This window comes from Anastrepha obliqua, chromosome 5 (genome assembly GCF_027943255.1).
Source record: "Anastrepha obliqua isolate idAnaObli1 chromosome 5, idAnaObli1_1.0, whole genome shotgun sequence".
NCBI lineage: Eukaryota > Metazoa > Arthropoda > Insecta > Diptera > Tephritidae > Anastrepha > Anastrepha obliqua.
In genome coordinates this window covers 18,212,311-18,236,139 of record NC_072896.1, presented here as the reverse complement: position 1 = coordinate 18,236,139, position 23,829 = coordinate 18,212,311, and the positions used below count along the sequence as shown (strand labels likewise).

General features: G+C 37.2%; 1 protein-coding gene across 1 annotated transcript in view; it reads right to left on the bottom strand.

The window, feature by feature from the left end:
* The window catches only part of LOC129247972 (mucin-2), a 77,994-nt gene extending 55,111 nt beyond the window's left edge, over positions 1 to 22,883 (bottom strand). Inside the window, exon 1 of the mRNA XM_054887360.1 lies at positions 22,797 to 22,883. Within this exon, the coding sequence (XP_054743335.1) occupies positions 22,797 to 22,883 (87 nt within the window). The remainder of the gene's footprint in view (positions 1 to 22,796) is intronic.
* Positions 22,884 to 23,829: the final 946 nt, after the last annotated feature.

Genomic DNA, 23,829 nt, shown 5'->3' with positions numbered 1-23,829 from the left:
TCGTGGCGTCGACAATTGTGGCTTGGAGTACCTTAAGTGCTTGGCTGTGTACTCTGCGCAATGGGAAATTACATATTTGTAAGGAAAATTTTGCTAGCTAAATTTTTTTATTATAACTTTTCTACTTTTATGTGCCAAGTGTATGATTTTTTGACAGTAATCAGTTTTTTTTTATGTAAAATGATTTATGGTGTGATGTATGGCACAGAAAAAAAATGAAAAAAATGAAATAAAAAATAGTTTGCGGTTTTCCATGGTAGGCTTGGGATATGCAAGCAATAAAAATTGTATTATCATTATTTTATTTTATTTTTTTGTCATAAAGCGTTTGTTTGTATTCAAATGGTATTATGGAGCGAAAGGTAAAGCGGTGCTTGTGTATCTGTAAAGAGCGGTTAGATTCACAAATTATTATTATTATTTTAATTTATTCAATTTTTTTTTTTTTTGTTAGATGGAATCTTTTGTAAGTTAGTTTGGGTTACGATATTTGCTACGCTTCATGGATCTCCAATGCGGATTTAACTGCATCTTCCACTTCTGTTTGATGGATTGCGTAGATGAAAGTCTAAGCAATTTTATGAAACTCACAAAATAGTGCATAATAGTGGAATCTTAATTCTCTGCTCCCACGAAAGCTCTCGCCAACAGTAGAGGCCATATAAGATCAATGCTGATCAGCCAAGTTAACTCAGCTTACTCTTAAATTAAAGAATTAAAATATAGAGAAAAACAAAGCTGATATAAGGCTTAAGGAGCACAGATTTTTCTTCTTTTCAGGTGGAGGATAGAGATTTATTTATTATTATTATTTTTTTTTTTTATTGAGAATTTTTTTTTACAAGACGTGACCGCATATGAAATTTCTCTACTGACTGTCGAGAACGAAATTATTTTCATATTTCACGTCCAAGCACTAAAAACAGAATTTACGATTTTATTGTTGATAAGCCATGCATTTGCATAATTTGAGGACCACGTAAAGCATGCATTTGGTTAAACTAAAATTTATATTATAATAAAATTTAATTCTGATTAAAACATTTGAAATTTTATTCAAAATTTTTCGAATTTTCATAAATCTTGTACAAAATTTGAAACCTTGATTTATACAGAATCTTTTCTAGAATAAAATACCTTTTTTTGCAAAAAATTAATAAAAATTGAAAACACAAAAGAAAAGTATCAGGTGCGCAACTAAGTTCTCGCTGTTTTTTTAATGAAAATACAACTTTATTCTGAAATGTAACCATTTTTTCATGAATCATTAAAAGTATTGCCCATCGCTGGCTATTACTTTTTCCCATCTTTCGGGTAGATCTCGTATACCGTCGTGGTAAAACTGTTCATATTTTGAGGCTATCCACGGATCAAGCCATTTTTTGATGTCTTCATATGAATGGAACTGCTGGTCAGCTAGACCATGTGCCATCGATCGGAACAGGTGATAATCGGACGGCGCACTATCTGCAGAATATGTTGGGTGGGGTAGGGTTTCCCATTTCAGTGTTTCCAGGTAGATTTTAACGGGTTTGGCAATTCGAGGCCGAGCGTTGTCATGCTGTAGAATCACTTTTTCATTCCTCTCCGCGTATTTCGGCCGCTTCTCGCACAGTGCTCGGCTCAATCGCCTCAATTGAATTCGATACCAATCCCCAGTGATGGTTTCGCTTGATTTTAATAATATAGTTCATAATAAATAACACCAACTTGGTCCCACACCAAATACAAAGCAAAACCTTCGCAACGAGAATATTCGGATAAAGCGACGACGTAGAAGCTTGACCGGGCAGTATCCATGACTTTCTTTTCTTTGGATTGCTGTAATAAATCCATTTTTCATAACCCGTGACGATGCGACGAAGCAAACCCTTCCTTTTTTGCCGCCGAAGCAGTTGTTCACAGGCGAAAAAACGAAGTTGGTTTCAACTCATAAGAAACCCAAGTTCTCTGTTTCTGTTTCTGAATCATTCGCAAAGCATGCAATCGCTTGAAAATGGATTGGCGGGTAACTCCTAATACTGCGGTAAGCTCTTCTTGCGTTTGACACGGATCCTCATTGAGCAATGCCTCCAAATCAGCGTCTTCGAAGGTTTTTGGCCTTCCTTCACGCGGACGGTCGTCAACATTAAAATCACCGTCTTTGAAGCGACAGAACGAATCTTGGCACGTTGTTTCACTTAAAACAGCATCTCCATAAACTTTTTCTAGCTCTCGATGCGCTTCAATAGCCATTTTTTCGAATGAAAGAGGAAAATCAACACTTCCCGCAAATGACTATTATTCGGCACAAAATCAGACATTTTCACAAAACCAAAAGTATATGACACCAAAAAAAAATCACTAATGTGTCGAAGCAGTTTGTTTACTATATGTCTAAGCGTGTTTTACGTCGTTGAGGTTATGTTAGAATCGACTAGCACACACTTCTGGCGGCATATATTGACAAACAGCGGGAACTTAGTTGCGCACCTAATAGTAAAAACTGGACAAAATGTTGTGGTACTATAATTTTATCAAGGTAGGTGAATTAGATTAGGCATTGAAATCTACACTGACGGTTCTAAGATGAACTGTGGTGTGGAAGCTGGCCTCTATTCGGGGCTCCTCAAATTACCCAAATCAAAAGACTCCCTGACTATGTCAGCGTGTTTCAGTCAGAACAATTAGTAATCGGAGAATCATGCAAATCACTAAAAAACCACAAACAAATTGGTGCAAGAGTTGCCATATTTTCAGACAGTCAAGCAGATATCAAGGCTTTAAATTCCAATTCCATTACATTCAAACTAGTCTTACAGTGTAGAAATGAAGTAGAATTTCTTGGTCATTGACTTCAAACTACTCTGATATAGGGTTCCCGGTCATAGAAAAATAGAGGGTTATGAGGTAGCCGACGGATAGATGGCGGCCGCCGTAGCCGAATGGGTTGGTGCGTATTTCTGCCATGAAAAAGCTCCTCATAAAAATGTCTGCCGTTCTTCGCACACCACCTCGCGCCAATTATATATGAGATAGCAGATGAGCTAGCAAGAACAGATTTGGCACTAGACATGACAGAAGCGATGACAGTTGCTACCTCTTTCAAGACATCCATTGCTTCACTCTACTATATTTTAATTAAAAAAAAGGTGAAGGCAATTAACTGCATGCACAACGACTAGAAAAACAAAGCCATCGATCAATATCCAGAGGACAAATTACCTGTTAGGATGCTCTTGCTTAAGCATCTCACGTATAAGTGCAACCCTTAGAGGGAAGATGGGGTATCATGCAGCCAGACTTAACCTTTCTTTCAATCCCATCTGCAGAACATTTCAGGGGAAAGGAGTGAAAAAAAGGCTGTTCCAGGTCTAGCTAGAACAAGACTTTCGGTAAGCTTTTCCTACAGCAAGTTAATGAAATCTGAGACATAGAGATAAAAAGTTTGCTACTCGGATCGGACGAAACGAATAAACAACCAAAAAAAAACCAAAAACACAGAAATCACCCGAGAGCAATAGTAGTAAAACGGCGCTAGTCCTTAATTAAGACTATTTCTACAGAAATACTCAACTATTTCAACAACAACAAGACATAGTTTTTTCAGAGGCTGTGTTTTTAAGCTTCAGGTCTTATCATGCAGACAGCATTGATAGTTGTCGTACATTTTTTCTTTAATGCCGCCTAACAAAAAAAAGTCTAATGAAATCAAATCGGGGCCAAATGATGTCGAACTTTGGGCTAATTATTTAATATAAAACAAACTAATTCCATGTTGCAGCCCGAAAGCTATTTTAGCTGTGCAAATCAAAAATATCGCTTACATCAAAAATTCCAAACACTAATTGGGCCACCCTTTATAACTTTTTGATGTTAAATCATTATCCGTACCTTAAAAAGTCCCTTAAGAATTCTCACCCAAACACACCAAAGGCCGAAGTAATATAAATTGCACTAAAAAACTTGTAAGCAAATACAAATTTATAAATAAAAGAATCGGCTAAGCCCGCAAAGTCGCAAAGAAAGCAAATTGGTTGCGTTGCTATAGACACTTTCCCCCTTCGGAGCAAACCACTTGCACTGTCACTTAAGAAACGCTGCCACTTTGCTTACCACTTTTATCTTTACTCATTTGTAGCTGCAAGAACGACCGGCCCCACGCTTTACTACCATAAACCCAGAAAGTATTATTTTTTCTGTACTTCTTTGCATTTTTAATATTTTTTACTTTCCACTTTTTTGGTGGCTTGTTAATATTTAATATTAGGGTATTGAGTTGTTCTATTCAAAACAGGCGGAGAAAGCTTATATTCTTTTACTTACCGCTAAGATGAGAGTGTTTTTTTTTGTTTTTGTTTTCATTTTGTATTCCCTTCTACTTTACTTTCTTGTCTGCTTGAACTTTTCGTCATGAATACATTCGCTGTAGTCTGAAAGGGTGAGCCCACACATACATACTTACATATATATATGATATATTTAGGGTGTTGCAACTTTTGCGCCAAGTAGCCAAAATAGTGGCAGCAGCAGCTTTTCAAGCAGCTGAGTACAGATTTTTTTTTTCTTTTTTTTAGTGGCGTAAATTGGCATGTCCACTCATATGTATATAAGTGTACGTGTATACATTGGTATGTATTTACATACAGGTGATTCATAGTAAGGAGCTTAAACCTGTCAAACTACTCAGCAAGCATTTTAGCTCATAAACTGGTATTTGAATGAAGAGCTCAAACTAGTTCGAGAGTGGCTTGCATTGTACTAGTTGCAAAATGCTCAATTGGGGTTGTATGCAAAACAGTTATTTTTCTGTTACTATATAATATAGTCTATAATCTTTCGTCCGCATCATCTGTAGAATATTCTGGCCGAACACGATCGGCAACGAAACGCTGTGGAGATCAACGAATGAGGAGACCATCCTTTAGCAAATCAATAGCAGAAAGTGGCGTTGGATAGGTCACATGCTTAGAAAACCACCAGATAGCATCACGAGAATGTCACTGGACTGAAACGTGCAAGGGAGCAAAGGTCGCGGTCGGCCAAAGATCACTGGGAGCAGGTCGATGTTGTGCAAGCTAGCAGATGCCGACATCACAAGGGACGGGGCAAAAACAAAAGCCTAAGAACCGTTTATAATGGAAGACTATTGTCGAGGTAATAGAAGAGTCTTGAATGAGTGCAAAAAATTCAAATTATTACTTCTATATTGAACAGTCGAAATCAAGCGAATTCGATACAATCTATCGTTACAATAATATAAGAACTATATAACAATATTTACTCTGTGTAAAATAAATTTTTTGAAAGGGATATTCTCACAAGTTAGGCAATCCAATTACAATCCTAAGAATTTATTCAGAATCTTTGAAAAAATTTCGGGTATGAAGTTTGTTAGCTCATAAAATTTTGCAACAATTACATGCAGATTTAGGCGGCCTCGGTTGTTTAGCGTAAGTGTCTGCCATCTCAGAGGTTGTGGGTTGTGGGAATCCCACGTATCACACGGTCCTCGCACTTTCCCAAATGTACCTACTTTCCCTGTTTTTAAAAACAAAAAATAACAAAAATTCCTCCAATTCTATTCCTCAACCCCAAAAACTTATCCTTTCATCCTTATTCTTGAACTTTCCATCCTTATTCTCGCACCATAGTCTGCGCGAAATTTAGCGAAGTCCTCAACCATTTGTGCGATTCTTCTGCCAGAAAAATATGAGACACAGATGGCGCTCCAAGCAGTAAGAAGGCGTTGTTCCTAAGCAAGGATAAGTGGGCATTCCCACTACTTAGGACTGGTAGCGGCAGGCTAATCACCTACCCTGTTAAACTCGAAACAGGTTAACGAAACCAACGCAAGACTGAGTCTGGTCGAGGCTCTACGCTCCCGAGAGAAGTGAACAAGGAAAAATAAAAACTCACATTTGAGACGGCCTAAAAATCGTGTTGATTTTTGTATGAATGATCGAAATTTGTTTATACATGAAGTAGAAACCACCAATAACCTTTAGGAAAAAAAATTTAAAAAATCAGCATGATTTTTTAAGCATCTTAAACTTTACCTGTATTAACAAAATGTAATGGGCAAAAAAACTACATATCCAAAATATAAAAAAAAAATATCTAAAAACTCTGATTAAAAATTTGAAATTTTAATAGAAATTTTTTAGTTTTTTTTAATTCTGCTCAAAGTTTGAGACTTAGATTTACATATATGGTTTTTGAAGCAAAATTAACTATGTTTTCATAAAAAATTAATCAAATTAAATAAGAAGCAAATAAATTGTCAAAACCAGACAATAAGTCAAAACGCTACAGATATTCGAGGCACAATAATCGAATGTTCCAGTTTTTTCGGTTCTATGAAAATTGTTGTTGCTCTACCACGGTGTACAAATTGTTCAATGTTGCACTCATCCCTGTAAAGAGCTCAGAAAAGAGCAAAAACACTCGAAGTATATATCTATCTATATCTATCACGCATTCCTTGATATTAATTTTTTAAGTAGTCAGCTGAGTTTCAAGGTAACCAACTCCTCACTCAAGGCAGAAAATTTGTCTCCTATTTCTTCGATGAGAATCAAAAACTGATTTGTCTCGTCAAAATTGTTCTAATGACAGTTCAATATAGGTGTTGATTAATAGCGTGAATGTGTCATATTTGGCTGGAAAATCACAACCAGCCATTGTTCGTGAGCTCAGTCGCCTCAAAGTGAATAAAATATTTGTTTATCGCACTACAAAACGTTACAATGATACTGGTAGCATTGCAACACGCTATGGAGGTGGACCAAAAAAAACCGCACCAACGCCAGAAATGGTTCGGAAAGTGAAGGCTCGACTTGAACGAAATCCACGTCAAAATAGCATTCGACGCATATTGAAAAATGAGCTCAATGTCAAGGCTTACAAGTTCTGAAAAGCATACGATCTTTCACCCCAGCAAAAAAAAGGTCGGTGCGGAAGAGCAAAGGAGTTGTTGCGCTTGCACGAACGTGGCGAATTTGATAACATAGTGTTTTCTGATGAAAAAAATGTCCCAATTGAGCAGTTCATAAACACTCAAAACGATCGTGTTTCCTTTCATCAAACGATCATACGAGAATTCGCCAGACCCAAATCCGATGGACTATCCCATCTGGTCCATTTTGGAGAGCAAGGTGAGGACTAAAAATATGCCAGTATGGATGCGCTGAAAGCGATTATACGAGAATAGGCCAAAATACCTCAAGATCACATTCGTGCAGTATGCAACTCATTTTTTGACCGTTTGAAGGCTATAGTCAAGGCAAAAGGTGGTCATATCGAGCTAAAGTGAATATATGTTAAAATTGTAATCATTTTTGAAGAATTTTGTCTTTGAATTCAATAAAAGCTAATTTCATACAAAAAAGTTATGGTTTTTTGAATAGGTAACACTTCATACCGTTCACCCTGTAGAAGAGCAACTACAATAACGAGCAGCTATAAAGCAAATGGATACTTAAGTAATTGAGACCCTTCAGATTTCACTGTGGGGTTATAACATCGAAATAAATTTAGTAACGGAATATACATCAGTATGTTTGCATGTGTGCATATACAGGGTAGGCCATTTAAAGCGGGCCCATCTGGCAACCCTATAACTTTTGACAGGAACGTCAGATCGACTAATGACATAGCGCGTTGGAAGCGTCAGTCCAAGACAATTTTTACCATGGAGCAGTACACTCCAAAAGAACGCGCTGAAATAATTCAGCTTTACATCCAAAATAACTTCTCAATTGTGAAAACTCAACGTGCGTTTAAAAAAAAAAAATAAAGTTAAAAGTGCGCCATCCAAAAGCACTTTACAGCGTTTATACGCAAAATTTATTAACCACGGTAGTCTCAGCAATACCAGCCACGCATCCAGACAACGTACACGACGTTCTGCTGAAAATATCGAGGCTGTACGAGCCAGTGTTGAGGAGGCTCCGCGAACATCGAGTTATCGTCGTTCTCAGGAATTAGGCATCGCCAGGACAACACTCAGGCGCATAATTCGCATCGATTTGAAAATGTTTCCGTACAAAATTCAAATGGCACAAAAATTAAACCCGGCTGATTACCCGAAACGGCTTGATTATGCCAAATGGGCCGTCGAAACCGTTCGAAATGAACCCGACTTTTGGCAAAAAATCATCATGTCAGACGAGGCTCATTTTCAGTTGAATGGAGGCGTAAACAAGCAAAATTGTCGCTTCTACGCTGCCGAAAATCCTCAATTAGTTGAAGAACAGCCTCTCTTCGATCAAAAAGTGACTGTGTGGTGCGGTGTTTGTGCGGGAATGGTCATCGGACCGTTCTTTTTCGAAAATGAAAATGGAGCCTCTGTCACCATCAATGGAGAGCGTTATCGTGCCATGATACGCGATTTTGTTATGCCAATCATCGAAGAAAATGACATGGAAGGCTACTGGTTCCAACAAGACGGGGCTACATGCCACACTTCACGCGCTACAATCGATTTTTTGAAGCCATTGTTCCCTGGAAGGTTGATTTCGAAAAATGGTGATTTTCCGTGGCCACCGAGATCACCAGATTTGACGCCACCGGACTTTTATTTGTGGGGTTATCTGAAATCCAAGGTATACATCAACAAGCCAAGGACTCTAACTCAACTTAAAAACAATATCCGACGCGAAATCGCCGCCATACCGGCCGAAATATTGGCCAAAACGATGGAAAACGCCGAAAAAAGGACACATTTGGCCATCAAGGCCAGAGGCAAACATTTGAAGGATATCATTTTCAAAAACTAGCTGGAACAAATCTCCTTGAATCAAAATAAATGATTTTTCATATCAACACAAAAAAAAATGTTTTTTTCAATGTTTTTTTTCAGAAACAAATGGGCCCGCTTTAAATGGCCTACCCTGTATTTGGTAGCACATCGCGATTGTAAGCGTAGCAGAGTGAATGGCTGGCGAATAGTGAATGTGCAAGGTTTATTTACTCGTCTCTATGTGCATAAATTTGTATTTATGTAAACCACTATTACACTTCCAAAACAAAAACACAAACAAAACAAAGCAAAAGAAACATATCGTATTTTCTGTTTCTTAGTTTCCTCTTCTATTTTCTTTTTGCCACTTTTTAGCAATTTCTACCTCTGCTTTTGCCAAAAAAATAAAACTGATTTGGGTTTCTTTGGTAGAATTTCATGTATGGCCGCCAGTTAATTAGGTATGCTGGAGTAATTCCGTGAGTGCACTTAATGCTAATGATGACGCAGTGTTGCAATTTCGGTGCGCAACCACAAACAGTAACACTTAAGTAGTACAACATAAAAAACAACTACAATTTTTTTTTTTTTGTCAGTGCCAACAACTTTTTTGATTCACTTTTTTTTATTTCTTTTTTTTTTGCCTGCACTGCATGTTGAGTTTGCTACTATGTTGACGTGTTCTGGGTTGAATTGTTGGTGTCCGGCAAAAGATACGATCAGTTACAAGAAGAAGGGATATGAAAATGCAGTTCAGGTTGGTTTTTTTTTTAATATTTTTATTTCTATTCATTTCTTCTTTATAAATGTACTACGCGCAATTTCATAGAATCACTTGTTTGAAAATAACTCAAAATAGTAAGAAACCCATAGAAAAAATCTGTTAAGAGCGCTAAGGCAGATCCTCCTACTGAAGTAGTGCCGATTTGATGAGCCATTGACCGAATGAGGTTAAGAGGTACAGATACTTTTGCATGTGAGGACAATCAATTCACTCTGCTGAGCATGAAATTTGTTTCGCAGAACAATCGATTACTCGAATAAAAATTTTCTTTATACAAATATCCTTTAGTATTTTTCCACTGAAATTCCTTATGCAAAATTTACGAGGCAAAGCTTGGAAGAAACGAAAAAACTCACCTTATTTCTCAAAGCGAACGCAAAGACTAAAATTTACAATGGCAATATCTACGTATCTCGTATACTCACTTATAGCACTTTGATTATGCCGGGAGCAAAAGGAATGCAACTGCTGCTCTGCCCGGATACTAAAGTGCATGCAGTAAACGTCATAAGAAAGTGTACGCCATATATTGACAAGTTTAATTACTTTTCAATAATTTCATTACAATTTTAATTTTTAAAAAAATCAACTTAACTAAAATTTATTTAAAATATAAATAAAATCATACCATAAAAATAACCATATAAAGAAAAGTTTCGAGCATTGAAAAAAAATTTTAAAATTCGGCAAATTTTTCATCAAAATATCAAATTAGAATTTTTATAAAAATTTCAAGTATGCAGTTTTACAAATCATTGAGTTTAGGTGCCATAAAGTGTAAATTTCAAACAGATCAAAAATCACACGGAATTTTGGGAATGTTATTCACACGTGGCCTTGTACATTTCTCAATTTAACGCCTACTCCACATTTTTTATAAGGAAGAAAACACCCAACACCGTCAACAGAAAAAATTGTCAGAAACCCACGCGATTTCTAAAAGAGGTAATTTCGAAATAGCGTAAGCGGTTATTGCGCCAATCAAGAATCAAGAATCTAGAGCCTACTAATAGAATTTGGTTAACATTTTTTTTTTTTTAAATATGATTTATGTAAAGGGTTTTCCAATAAGAGGGGTTATTTTGATATTTAAAGAAAAATGCAATTTTTTAATATAAATGATCGGATGTTTATTTCAGTATAAAGAGGAAGGTATGCCGTTAATAGTGGAAAATAACAACAGGCAAATTACCACCACAGGACAATATCCTTTTCATTAAATTTCGCATAACCGAATTGCAAAGTGGCTGCCCTATGTCCTCTATAGACTAACGAATTCCATCTTTTAGGTCTTGAATCGACCATGAGCCTAAATGGACAACACAGTCCAGATCCAAAAAAAATTCCTGAAAATACTTTAAATTTTCGAGCTCTATACCACCGAGCTACCATACCCACAAAATCTTCGCTTGTGGAGCACAGAAAATACGCATGTGATCAACGAATATCCATAGCATCCACTCAAAGCCACTGTGTGAGGGGCCCCATGAGGTGTGATTGGGTCGTACGTTTTTGAGAACATCATCGGCAATATGATCACTGTTACTAGCGAATGCTACAAGTCCATGATAAACGACTCCTTACTGCCGGAATCGGGACACGCAACACGGGCCATAATGGTTATTGTGAAGGAAGCGTTTACTCGCGTTTCGGAAATTTGACATAGCCATCCCACGATTCAACCATCTCGAAATTCTTTCTTTGAGGCAACTTGAAGTCGCGAGCTTATGCCAATAAGCTTCAGGCAATCGAAACCCTTAAGAAGAAAATTCATCGGAAATCAAGGAAAATGCTATAAAACGGGCACAAGTGTGTATCAACACTTAACATCGCTGGAGTTACTAAATATCATCTTTTCCAGTTAACAGAAAAAATTATAAAGATCCAAGTAAAGATTTCCCTCAAAATTCATTTTTTTTTTTTGCTTTATGTAGTAAAACAGTTATTCAAAAATAAAATTGGATAATTTTATTCAAACATTAGGTCGATGCGCCGAATGCACTTTCTAATCTACCGCTCGACTTAGCTAAACGCTTTCGAATAAGGTGGCGCAAAATAAATCATTCAATTTTGTTTTCGAACAACTCTTTTACTAAATAAAACAAATTTGTTTTGTGTAATGGAAATCTTTATTTTCAGTCTTACGCGCTCTATTTGTACATATGTTGCAACTCTCTATTTCAAAACTGTAGTGAATATGACTGACGTACGACGCCTTGATCTGGTTGTTTTTCCACCATAATCAAAGTTGAATTTTTGAAAAATATCTTTACCAGCAACGCAGCCTAAGGTTGATATTAAACCTAATCGCTTAACGGGTAATCATTAAAATCAGAATTCTAACCACAGTCGGTAGTCACTATAAGACACTATCACCATAGAGCACAAGCCAGTGATTGCATAATGTAAAAAGGACAACTAACTAAGTAGATACTTTATTAATTAAAATATAAATGAACATTGAATGAATATTATCTGAACAATTGTTCTTAAATTGCTTTTGTTCAAAGATACTTACGCTAAGATTAAAGCAGTAGTCATTGATCACTATAGAGATCAATACTCACTAATATCTAGTTACTTAAGAATGAATTCAACACCTCAGCACAAGGCATGAGGGCAATTAGTACTTATGCTACTCCACGTTCGCCATGGCAGTTCTCAGATAAGAAGTGTAATAAAGTCTTACCAAACCGTGGAAAGCACCAAAAACCACTTTGATTCTTTTTAAGATAAATTACGGCTAGAATTTTTAAGAAAACTAATACCAAATGATTAGCTAGCTGTCGTCGTTTCTATTTTGCTGCCTATTTATGACAGAATTTTTTATTTGCGTCATTTTTTAATCTCAATTTATTGGTAGCTAAGCGCCACTTTACCAATATAAGCCGTTGCATAGTTATAAAAGAACGACATATTGACAAGTTTTGCCTGAGAAACTGAAAAAAAGAATTTTAAAAGTCAAGGAAAATTTTGAACGACTTCAAAAATGCACTTAACTAAAACTTTATGGGGTATAAAATTACGCACCCGAAGTGTTTAAAAAATTCTGATTAAAAAGTTTCAAATTGTATGCAAATTTGGCGAATTTTGTATAAATCTAGCAAAAAGTTTGAAACTTGGAGTACGAGGTGTGCCTTTTATATGTCGGGATTAGAGAACATAAACAAATTTTAATCATCGAAAACTACTTTATTGTTTTTCAAAATATTCTCCATGAAGATCTATACACTTTTGCATGCGTTTGAACCAATTGTCGAAGCACTTTTGCCACTCTGAATGAGGTACCTCCAAAACATGCATTCTGAATGCCGTAACCGCTTCTTCAGGTGTCGAAAAACGTTGACCTCTCAGTTTGTTTTTTAAGTACGGGAATAAAAAGAAGTCATTCGGTGCCAAGTCGGGACTATACGGCGGATGACCCATTAACTCGATGTTTTGGATGCTCAAAAATGCAGTTGTTTGAGCCGATGTGTGAGAGCTCGCATTGTCCTGGTGAAGAGTGATCCGTCTTTGGGGATTGGTTTTCCTAATTTCTTGGAAGACAACTGGCAAACAAATGGTTGTGTACCACTCAGAATTTACTGTTCTGCGTTGTTCTAGAGGTACAGTTGCCACATGTCCAGTTTTTCCGAAAAAACAGGCGACCATTTGCTTGGAAGTGCTTCGTGCGCGAACAACTTTTGTTGGATTTGGCTCATCTTGAAACACCCATACAGTCGACTGCTGTTTACTTTCGGGCTCATACGCGTAAATCCATGATTCATCACCTGTCACGTATTTTCATCACCTAGACGTATTTCGAAGCCCCGCGATAGTATTTTTTGAGCATTTCCTTCGACCAATCGACACGAGCCTTTTTTAAGCGATTGACAAATTGTGTGGGATTCAACGCGAACAAATTTTTTTGACAGTCAAATGTTTATGCAATATTGAATGTGTGCTGGTTGCACTAATGCCTAAGATTGTCTCAATATCACGATAGGTCACATGACGATCTTGCAATATCAGTTCGCGCACAGCATCAATGGTTTTCGGAACAACAACTGATTTTGGACGACCTTCACGAAATTCGTCTTGGAGTGCACTACGCCCACGATTGAATTCACCATACCATCGATAAACACTGGTCTTTGATGGAGCTTCATTGCCAAAAAATGAATTAAGTTCGCCCATGCAATGTTGCTGAGTTAATCCACGTCGAAAGTTGTAAAAAATAATCGCACGAAAATGTTCACGATTTAATTATATTTTTGGACCGAGATGAATCTTTTAAGTGACTGTAAACAACACAAATAGCGCTGGTATTTCAAAACGTTCTGAGTACATAAAAGCCAAAAAATGTCAAACTTTGCGATACAGCTGTCAGTTGGCAGATTGCAACACCAGGGTTGCTAAATCCCGACATATAAAAGGCACCCCTCGTATTAAGGTCTTTGTTATGGGCTATATTTGTATAAAAATAAAAAATTGAAATTAAAAATTAAATAAATAAATAGTCAAAACTTGTCATTCTGAGGCGCTTTTATAAATTTGCTACGGGATATATTGAACAAATGCCGCTTAACCACCAGTAAAGTAAGCGTTTGGAAAATGTGGCAGTAAAAAATGTTACCATGAATAGGCGGTAAAATAGAAACGACGACTGTTAGCTAACCATTTGGCTCAAATTTTCTCAAACATTTTTGGTCGAAATTTATCTTAGAAGGCCTTCTGCTAGGAATCGGAGTGGTTCTTGGCGTTTTGCACGATTTGCTGCGCTTAATTTTGCTTTAATAGCTGCAAAAGACTAGTTTTGTACTTGAAGCAAATTTCCTTTACTTTTTAAGCGACTTTTCAAAGTCAAAATTCTAAATCTATTTTTTATCGTTGCTTGGCTTTTATCTCTACTTTACCCTCATTTCGTATTTATTCAAATCTCTTGTCATCATTTTTCCATTTACTTTTGATGAATTTTGCTTTTAAAACATCACTGAGCTCTATGGTACACAGCATACATTGTATGCAACACTTTGTGGCACGAACCAGCTGCTTAATGTAATTCATTGCAATCGACCCACGCGCGTTGTTTGCTTGTTGCTTAGCTTTTCAATTTATTTTTAAAACACCTACTTTGCTTATCGGCGCTACATTGTGTTATGCCGCAAGAAAAGCAGAGGCGAACACAACAACACAAAAACTCGTGCAACAATAGCATTAACTTTGAAATCTTTCAAATACTCGTTAACGCTGGCGCTCGGCTACGCACAATGCCTTTTCTATTATGTTGCACCTGATATGCCACCTTCTTCAACTTCTTTTGCTGCCACATTGTATAAGTGAATAAGAGCTGATGTTGCCACACAACTTCCTTGTGACAGGGAAATCAAGCATGCAAAATGTTTTGTGAAGCGCGCACGTGTGTGTGTGTGTGTGTATAAGTGTTTGCGCAAGGCTGCAGCAACAAACAGGAGCAGCTCTAACCAGCCAACAAGTGCAACATGTGCAACACTGTCAACGTCAAAACATCACTATGAAGCCGGTGTGGCTAGAAGAGGGTAAGGTAAGAGGTATGTATGTATGTACATAGTTGCATGCCACACGAAGGCACCAATTGCGAGAATGCATGAAACGCAAGAGAGGAAGTCTATACAAAGCGTCTGCCACATAAGTGGTTTCCGATGCAACAAACTTATGAAGTGGCACGAGTATAACAACAGCCGCAACAACAACAACGAAAACAACAAATATACATACACAATACAAAATCATCACAATAATAATAATCAAAAAGCGAAATGCGACCAACAACAATAACAATAACGACTGGTTAAATATGAAGAAAAAGTTTTGATGCAACACAGCGCAGCAGCAACATCAATGTCACATAACAAGCAACTGTAACAGCAGTTTCAACAACAACAAACACAATAACAAGTAGAGTACACAACAGCCCTCCATGTACATTCATATGCAAATTATGCGCAACAGCAACAACAAAGCACTACGACAGCAAGGATTTACTTGTGCTACTTGAATGAAAATTGAAAAGGCTCCACATGCAACATGCAATGAACGCCTATACACACACACACACATACATAAATGCGAGTGCAGAGTTTGTTGCGGCGCAGAGTGCGCTGCCGGATGTGGCATGCAGATAAAGCAAACAATGCGCTGAAGATGTGCAACATGCAGGCCAAGCGCGCTGGTGCTGGGTAGATGCACAGAAGCGGCTTGCTGTGCTGTGTGCTGTGACATTTGTTGGCTTTTTGACTTTTTCAATATTTTCTTACTGCGGCAGCCGTCTTGCTACTTCCTTTGCAACATGTACAACATCTTCAACTTCAAATTCATTTCTTCGTTTTGGTTGCTGTATCTTTTTGTTTTTTTTTTTTTGTGCACTCAAACACTCAAAGCATGTTGTCCTCTTCATGTAAATAAAGCTACGAGCTCGTTTGTTTTCGCTTGTGTTGTTGTTGTTAAGTTTTTGCCCGCATGCAGTTTTTTTGATTACATTTTTGTTATATTTTTGATTGTTGTTTACTTGTTATTGCAATTTTGTTTGTTATGTAATTTTGTGTTGTTTTCCTTTATTTTGCTTTGGGAGCTTTGTGTGTGTAGGTGCTTTTCTTATAATCATTGTATTTTTTTCACTATATTTTTATTAGCTTTGTTTACGTTGGCAAGGACGCAGAATATTTTAAATTTAAATATTTACCATACTTTAAGGCACTTAAAGAGCAAATCAGAAAATAACAAAAAAATGTCCATAGATGTAAAAATAAATGCAAAAAATATCACTTTAATATAAAAACAGCAAAGAAACAAAACGGCACTGCAAAACCTTGTTGCTAGGGTAGAGCTGGCCATCGACAGGAGAGACTACGCTTGGACATCCTTTTAGACATAGAGGGACGTTTAATAATGCCACTTTTGACAGTATGTGTAGCTCTGGTAGTAGCCTCGGCGTAGATCGGGTGCTAGTGAATTGGATTCGTTCGATGCTGGCCCAAAGAATCGTCTCGGTACGAGCAGAGGAAGATCTGCTGGTGTCATCCGGAGTTAATAGAGGCTGCCCCCCAGGCGGTATGCTGTCTCCATTGCTCTGGTGCATGGTGGTCGATCCTCTACGCACCACCTTAAACGATTCGGGAGTCTAAGCACAAGCAGATGCGGACGATGTTGCTTGTTTGGTAACAGCCCCTTCGCTTATGAACATCTGCAGGAAAGTGCAGAAAACTCTGGATCTGATTGACACTTGGTGATGTGCGAATGGGCTATCGACAAACCCCACCAAAACTGATGTCGTCCTCTATACCAGAAGGAGCAAACTTGATGGACTCGTTCTGCCTAAGCTAAAAGGAGTCACAATCCAGCTATCCAAGGAAATTAAAAATCTTGGAGTAATACTCGATAGTAAGCTCCTATGGAAATCACATTTTGAAACCAAGTCATCAAAAGCACTGACAGCTTTCTGACGGACCTTATCAGGAGGACCTTATCGAGACTACAACGCACTGTGGCCATCTGTTGCACCGGAGCTTTTCCGACTACTTCTGGCCCGGCATTAGATGCTCTGATTGGTTTGCCACCACTTGACGCTTTCATCCATGGAGAGGCCTTGAAGGCCATCTGCAGGCTGAAACACAATGGGAACTGGTACGGCACCTATCTGGCATTGGAAAACAGAGAAGGCATGGACGTCGATCCAACGATTCTCTCCATGCCTCTTGACTCCATGCCATCAAGAGTCGTACTGGAAAAGAGATACAGTGGAGTGCTGCCAGAGTCTCAGTTGTGGTCAAACTCAGAAAATGAGCCCGGCAAACACTGTTTTCGCATTTTCACGTATGGCTCCAAGGCCGAGGATGGCTGGGGCTCTGGGGTCTACGTGGACTCCAGCAGGACAAAACTGCACTTTGCTCTTGGAATGCAGGCATTTGTGTTTCAAGCGGAGGTGTATGCGGTTCAATAAGCGATGAACTTTGTTGTATGTCTTTGTCTATATGTGTCTGCAGCGACGGCCAAGCTGCGCTTATGGCCTTAGACAGCCCCCAAACCACATCAGGGCTCTGAGGCCAACTATTAATGTTTAAGTGCTGCACTTGCTAGTTGTCCCTACCCAAAAAAAAAAAAAAACTTATTAAAAAAAAGTATTTTCATGTAATTTTTGAGAATTTTCTTATTTTTGAAAGCTCCGAATATTTTGTGTCTTAGGTTAGCTTAGGTGAAGCGGATGTCCTTCGACGCACGAAGGCCAGGTAGATTTCCTTTGTGATACCACCGGAACTATCCTGTCTTTACTTTATTTGATTTATAAAGACAAGTTCCTACATGGCATCAAAATGGCTTTTAAGCCTGAGCGTATCCAATGGTGGTTTTCACTGTAATCGTTGTTTTTATGTGGCGGGTCTTAAACCCTGCACACAACCAGATATCCTGGGCTGCTTCGCCTTCTTACATTAGCTAGCTCTCAAACAACTGTTTGGAAGCTAACCAGAGGATACTTGGGCGGAGCCCGGAAGTTAAGAGTTGCTTGGTTCGGTCCGAAGAATTATCGTAGCCACTCCACGGAAACACCCTCCGTGTAAGCAACTATGCTGCAGAGAGCTCTCTCGCCCGACAAAACTAACACTCTACAGGACGGGCATGTACGTGCTACTGTATGGCGCCGAAGCATGGGTTGTGTCGCACACTGATGTAGCCGCTCTTGGGGTATTTGAGAGAAAGATACTTCAGAAAATCTGCTGTCCTCTTCGAGTTGGCGATAACTACTACCGCCGAGTGAACCACGAGCTGTATTGATATTCAGCGCATGCGCTGGCTGGGGCACGTCGAGCGTATAGATGTAAAAGGTGTTCGGATGAAAAGTTAAAGGATAACGATGCGGGGGAGACCATGCCCCCGGTGGATGGACCAGGTCGAGGGAACCCCATCATCGCTTGGTGTAACGAATTGGAGAAGGCGCGAGACTTGTTAAAGACAACCTTAATCCGGTAATATTTGATCAGGACATGTAAGTAAGTAAATAAGTATCTCATAGTGGATAAATACTACAACGTGATCTAACCCAACCGATTTCCTAAAAGGATTTAATCGCCATTTAAAGTAAAGTTTTCAAATAAATTTAAAAATCGAAAAAATCTTCTTAGAAATAAAAAACAAAAAATTGGCGCGTCTACTTATGTGCGGTGTTTAGCCGAGTTCCTCCACTTATATGTGACTTGCGTCTTGATGTTGTTCCGCAAATGGAGGGACCTACAGTTTTATGCCAACTCCGAACGGCACCCAAAAATTTGCCTTTATTTGGAGTTCAAATATGGCATTTTTATATGGAAATTGACTGAGTAAACTAACACGATTCGTATCGCCAAAAAAAAATGCTTTATAAATTTTAGAATGCATCTAAAAATCGGCATACCACAAATACTTCAACTTCAGAACTCAAGCATAAAATTGGCGATAACGAACACAAGGAGTGATAACAAAATATTTATCTGGAGCTTAGAAGTTGCAGAGTCCAAATAAGTATCAAGCATTTAAAGCTAAATATTTATCTACACCTTATTTTATTTATAAGCAGAAAAAAACTATCAAGCCGATTAGGAATTTTATTTCATTCAAAAAATTATTCATAAACTATTTTAGTACTCATCCATTCGATATTTCTCTGAACAACACCAATTATTGCACTACTTTTATTTGAACCATTTTCTTAGCTCTTTACCTCAGTCACTTGGAAATTTCTTAAACACCTATATTTGCTTTCATGCTTTGCAAGTTGGCTATAACATTATTTTATTTTCCTTTCCGCCTTCTATTACGAGTAACATCAAGTCTATTAATGTGCTAACTTCTTTCTAAATAAATTCTCTTCTCATGCTCCCAACACTTCCAACAAACGAACTGTACTTGCATTTCTTCTTCTTCTTTCCACTTCGTTGGCCTCTCGCAAATCATAGCACATTTGTTTAATAGCTCACGGCTGCTTAGCGCACTTACTAACTAGCACTTTTATTTTATTACCTCCACCCTACACCTTTTACTCTTTCTCCTTTGCCGCCTTCACTGGCACTTTAGTCCCACTAAATAATAGTTTGGTATGTTTGCTTTGCACTGGCTCTCTTCTCCGCTACTACTATTAGCTACAGCTGTTGGTATGCGGCGCCTTAAGTGCCAATAAAAGTCAATCTTAACACTTCTCCTATATCCACTTAACCATTTCGCATATTTCACAAACATTCAATCGAGTGCATAAATCAGCTAATAAAGGCGGTGAGGAGAAAAGTAATGGAAATAGAGCTACCAATGGGTAGTGTATTCAATCTTGGATTACTGAATGGGGCGGGCCACGGAGGAGTTATTGGGTTAAACTACGTACAAGATTTGTGGATGGAGTTTCTATTAATAAAAAATAAGGTTCCTAAATAAAGTTGGTTGCTTTAAATGGAATAAAATTCCCACATATATTTATGTATTATACATACATGTATATACACGTACATAGAATGCATCAGAGGTCGCAGTAGATTATGACTCAATAATAATAATAATAATATATATACATATATATATCTATATGTATGCATAAGAGTATGTGGGGCTACGTGAGGTATAAGCACAGAAGCACTAACGGATATTGCAAGTTTTATGGAAGAACGTCATAACTTAGAAATCAAAAATTTCATGAAAACGACTTTAGAGTTTTAAATTTACCATTGCGTCTTAAGACATAATTCCTCCTAATGTGACCATTTTAGTATTCACCGTTATGATATTTTATACAGCAAAGTAAGTAGCCACAGTGATTTCTGAATAGCTAACTCAAAAGGAATTTTTCCGTTAATGACGTGCTTCCAGCAAAAGAGGGATATGTGAGGCCTTTTTCTGTTTTTAATAAAATTTTTCTCAAAATTTTCTAATCGGAAAAAAATTTTGAATTTAGCATATGAATTATATTCCTCAGCGCTGATTAGTTATCTCTAAGCACATAAAATGTGTCATATAAAAAAATTTGATATCTAAAAAAAATGTTAATACAATAATTTAGAAAAATTAGAGTATGTATTGAATAGTTGTAGTAAACTAAAATTGAAAAAAGTTTAAAAAAAAATTTTGAAAGATTTTAATGTCCTCAAACTGTATGTATTGACTATACTTTTAGTTAATTAAAATTGAAATTATTTAAAAACATTTTTGGAACACTCTAATGCACTTAAAAATTTTTTTATTACAACTTTAAATATTTAAAAAAAAGTTATGTAAAAAATTTTAAATTACAATATTTTTGAAAAAAGTTTTAATAAAAAATTATGAAATTTTTTAATGGCTTCAAACTACTTCTAGAAAATTAAAATTGATTATTTTTTAACATTTTTGAAAAAAAATGTTTATCAAAACTTTAAATATTTAAAAAAAAAGTTTTAATAAAATTTTTGTAAAAAGCTTTAAGGACTTCAAACTGTATGTATTGAATATAGTTGTAGTAAATTAAAATTGAAATTTTTTTATAAACATTTTTGGAAAACTATGATATAATGAACTTAAAATAAATTTTATTAAAACCATAAATATTTGAAAAAAATTAAAACAAAAATGTTTGCAAAAGTTTTTAGAAAAATTTAGTACACTTCAAAAAAATTGTATTAAAACTTTTTTTAAATATTTAAAGTTTTAAATTTAAATACTTTTGAAAAAAGTTCTAAAGTAAAATTTTTTAAAAGATTACATTTAAAATTTTTTGAAAAAAGTTTAAATAAAAAATTTTAAATTTAAATATTTTTGAAAAAATTAGTTTTAATAAAAATTTTTAAAAAGTTTTAAGGACTTCGGCCTGCTCCGCTTTAAGGCTCAAAGCGAGCTCACAATGGAGGACTGTCGTCACACATGGACATTCAACCATCTTAGACTCCTACACGGATATACCCAGTGACTGTGATTATCACCCTCCCATTCTCTGCTTCGAAAGGAGTTTCCTAATGAAAATCCGTTCTAGACTGGAACAACACTCCCGTTAAGATCTACACGGACGGATCTAAAATGGGCACCGGTGTAGGATCAGAGTTATTTTGCGAAGAGCTTTCTATTAGTGAATCCTTTAAACTACCGGATCACTGTAGTGTTTTTCGTCGGAAATAAACGCTATTCATGATGCCTTAAAATGGTTAAAGATAAACAGAATATCATCAACGGATATCTGCATTCTATCAGACAGCCAAGCTGCCCTACCAGCCCTGGATGCATTCCAAACAACATCAAGGAGTGTCTTACGTTGTCGCCGATCTCTTAATGAGATGGCCAAACGATATCGTATAATCTTATGTTGGGTTCCAGGCCACAGAGATGTACCAGGGAATTGTAGGGCAGACCAACTTGCAAAAGAAGGTACCTGTATGCCAGACATAAGTAATTTTATGGAGATACCTCTCGCAACTTCTAAGCTTCTCATTAAGGAAGCATTAATCAGGTCTACAAATCAAAAATGGATTGGCGTTAACACCTGTGAAATTGCTAGGCAAACATGACAAAGGCTAAATTTACGTCTGTCCAAGAGTATTATAAAATTGAATAGACTTTAAATCAGGACCTTAGTAGGGGCCCTCACAGGACATTGTCTCCTAGGAAATCATGCAAGGAGATTAGGCGTATACACGCATGATTTCTGTTGTAGCTGCAGAAATGGGGAGGAGTTGGAAACAATTCAACACCTTTTTTGCGCATGCCCAGCTCTAGCCAGAAGCAGGAACCGATTTTTAAAATCCTACTTCTTATCGAATATAGATAATCTATACATTTTAGATGTTAACAACCTTTTACGATTTGTGAAAGCTCAGGATGGTTCAATTTTAAGAGGGAAATGTAGCCCGGCGCCGCGGCTCATAACGGATCCATTTCGTGGTCTAAGTGGCATCGTTGTTTCTATGGGCGATGGGGCTGCCAAACCTAACCTAACCTAAAGGACTTCACCCTTATGTATTGAATATATGTAGCTGTAGTAAACTCAAATTGAAATTTTTTTAAAAACTTTAAAGAACTTAAAGCTGACCTTTAGAGTAGTTCAGTGAATTATTTTGTACTTATAAACGAATGAATATAAAATTTTTTTTTTTCAATTAATGTAAATAAATATATCAGTGTAAGCACAATCCTTGTAATATTAACACAAAATTAAAGATTTGACTATTCAAAAGAATTAATAAAAATCTAAGACCACAAACTTTACTCTAAATAGAATCTTCTGAAGGGAAATTCTGCTTACATATACAAGTAAAAGTAAAAATGGTGATCAATAAAAATTGCTACACTCACCACTGCGCGACACGCCGGCGTCCGATAGATGTCACTAGCACCAGATAGGCTCTGAAAGTATTTTTTTGTGCCGTAAACGGTATCCATTTTCGTGCTCCGTACGTAGTCCACTGAATTCATAAAATATTATTTACACTATGTAACACGGTTTCCCTGTTTTTTTCGTTTTTTGTTGTTTTTTGTTTTTTTGTAATGCAGAAATTTGCGTTTTCTTCCCCTGACTTTGATTGTCGAAAAATCTCAAATAGCCTTAAGTAATTTTAATTTCACACAACTTTCCCAAATTTTCACAAATATTAAGTATTTTCGCCTTAATTTTCTGCCTGACACATCACAAATACCAACGTTGGCCAACGCCTGCAAGCAGCATTTTGCTAAGAGGATGCATGCAACTTTATTGTCATTTCACGCGTCACTCACAATCATTCGTGCAACATCACCACTGGCTGAGTGACACCATAGTCTACGCGGAGGTGAGCACAGCAGGGGCAGGCGATGTAGGGAGATAAAATACGGCTGGGTGTGTGTGTGTGTGTGATGTCGCGTGAAAATATATTAATAGCATTAACTAATGAATGAATGAAAAAAACGGAAAATTGCAGCTGTTGCTGTTGACACTTAATAAGCGTAATGAAATTGAGTACGCAGAAGTTGCTGTTTATTTTTTTCTGCTGCTGATGCTGTCACTGGCTACCACTGCCGCTATGAGTAGTGTTGTCAACTGGCAGCAACTGTCGCTGACTTGGCTAGCAGGTTAGTTGATTGGTTAGCTGGCTGGGCTCTTTGGTTGTTCGAGTGCTCGGGTGTTATGGTGTTGCTAAAGGCGCCGCATGCTTTGTTGTTGTTGTTGTTGGCAGCATTAATATCTATGCTTGTTGTCGGTACGATGATGATGGACGCTGATGATGAGCGATGGGCTGCCGTTGGCTGCTTTCTTTGCTACTCTGCGCACGTTGTGCAACGAGCTCGTGTTGCAGCTGTGAAAGGTAATTCGCGGCTGAAGGTTTTTTGTTATTTTTCTGCAAAAAAAATG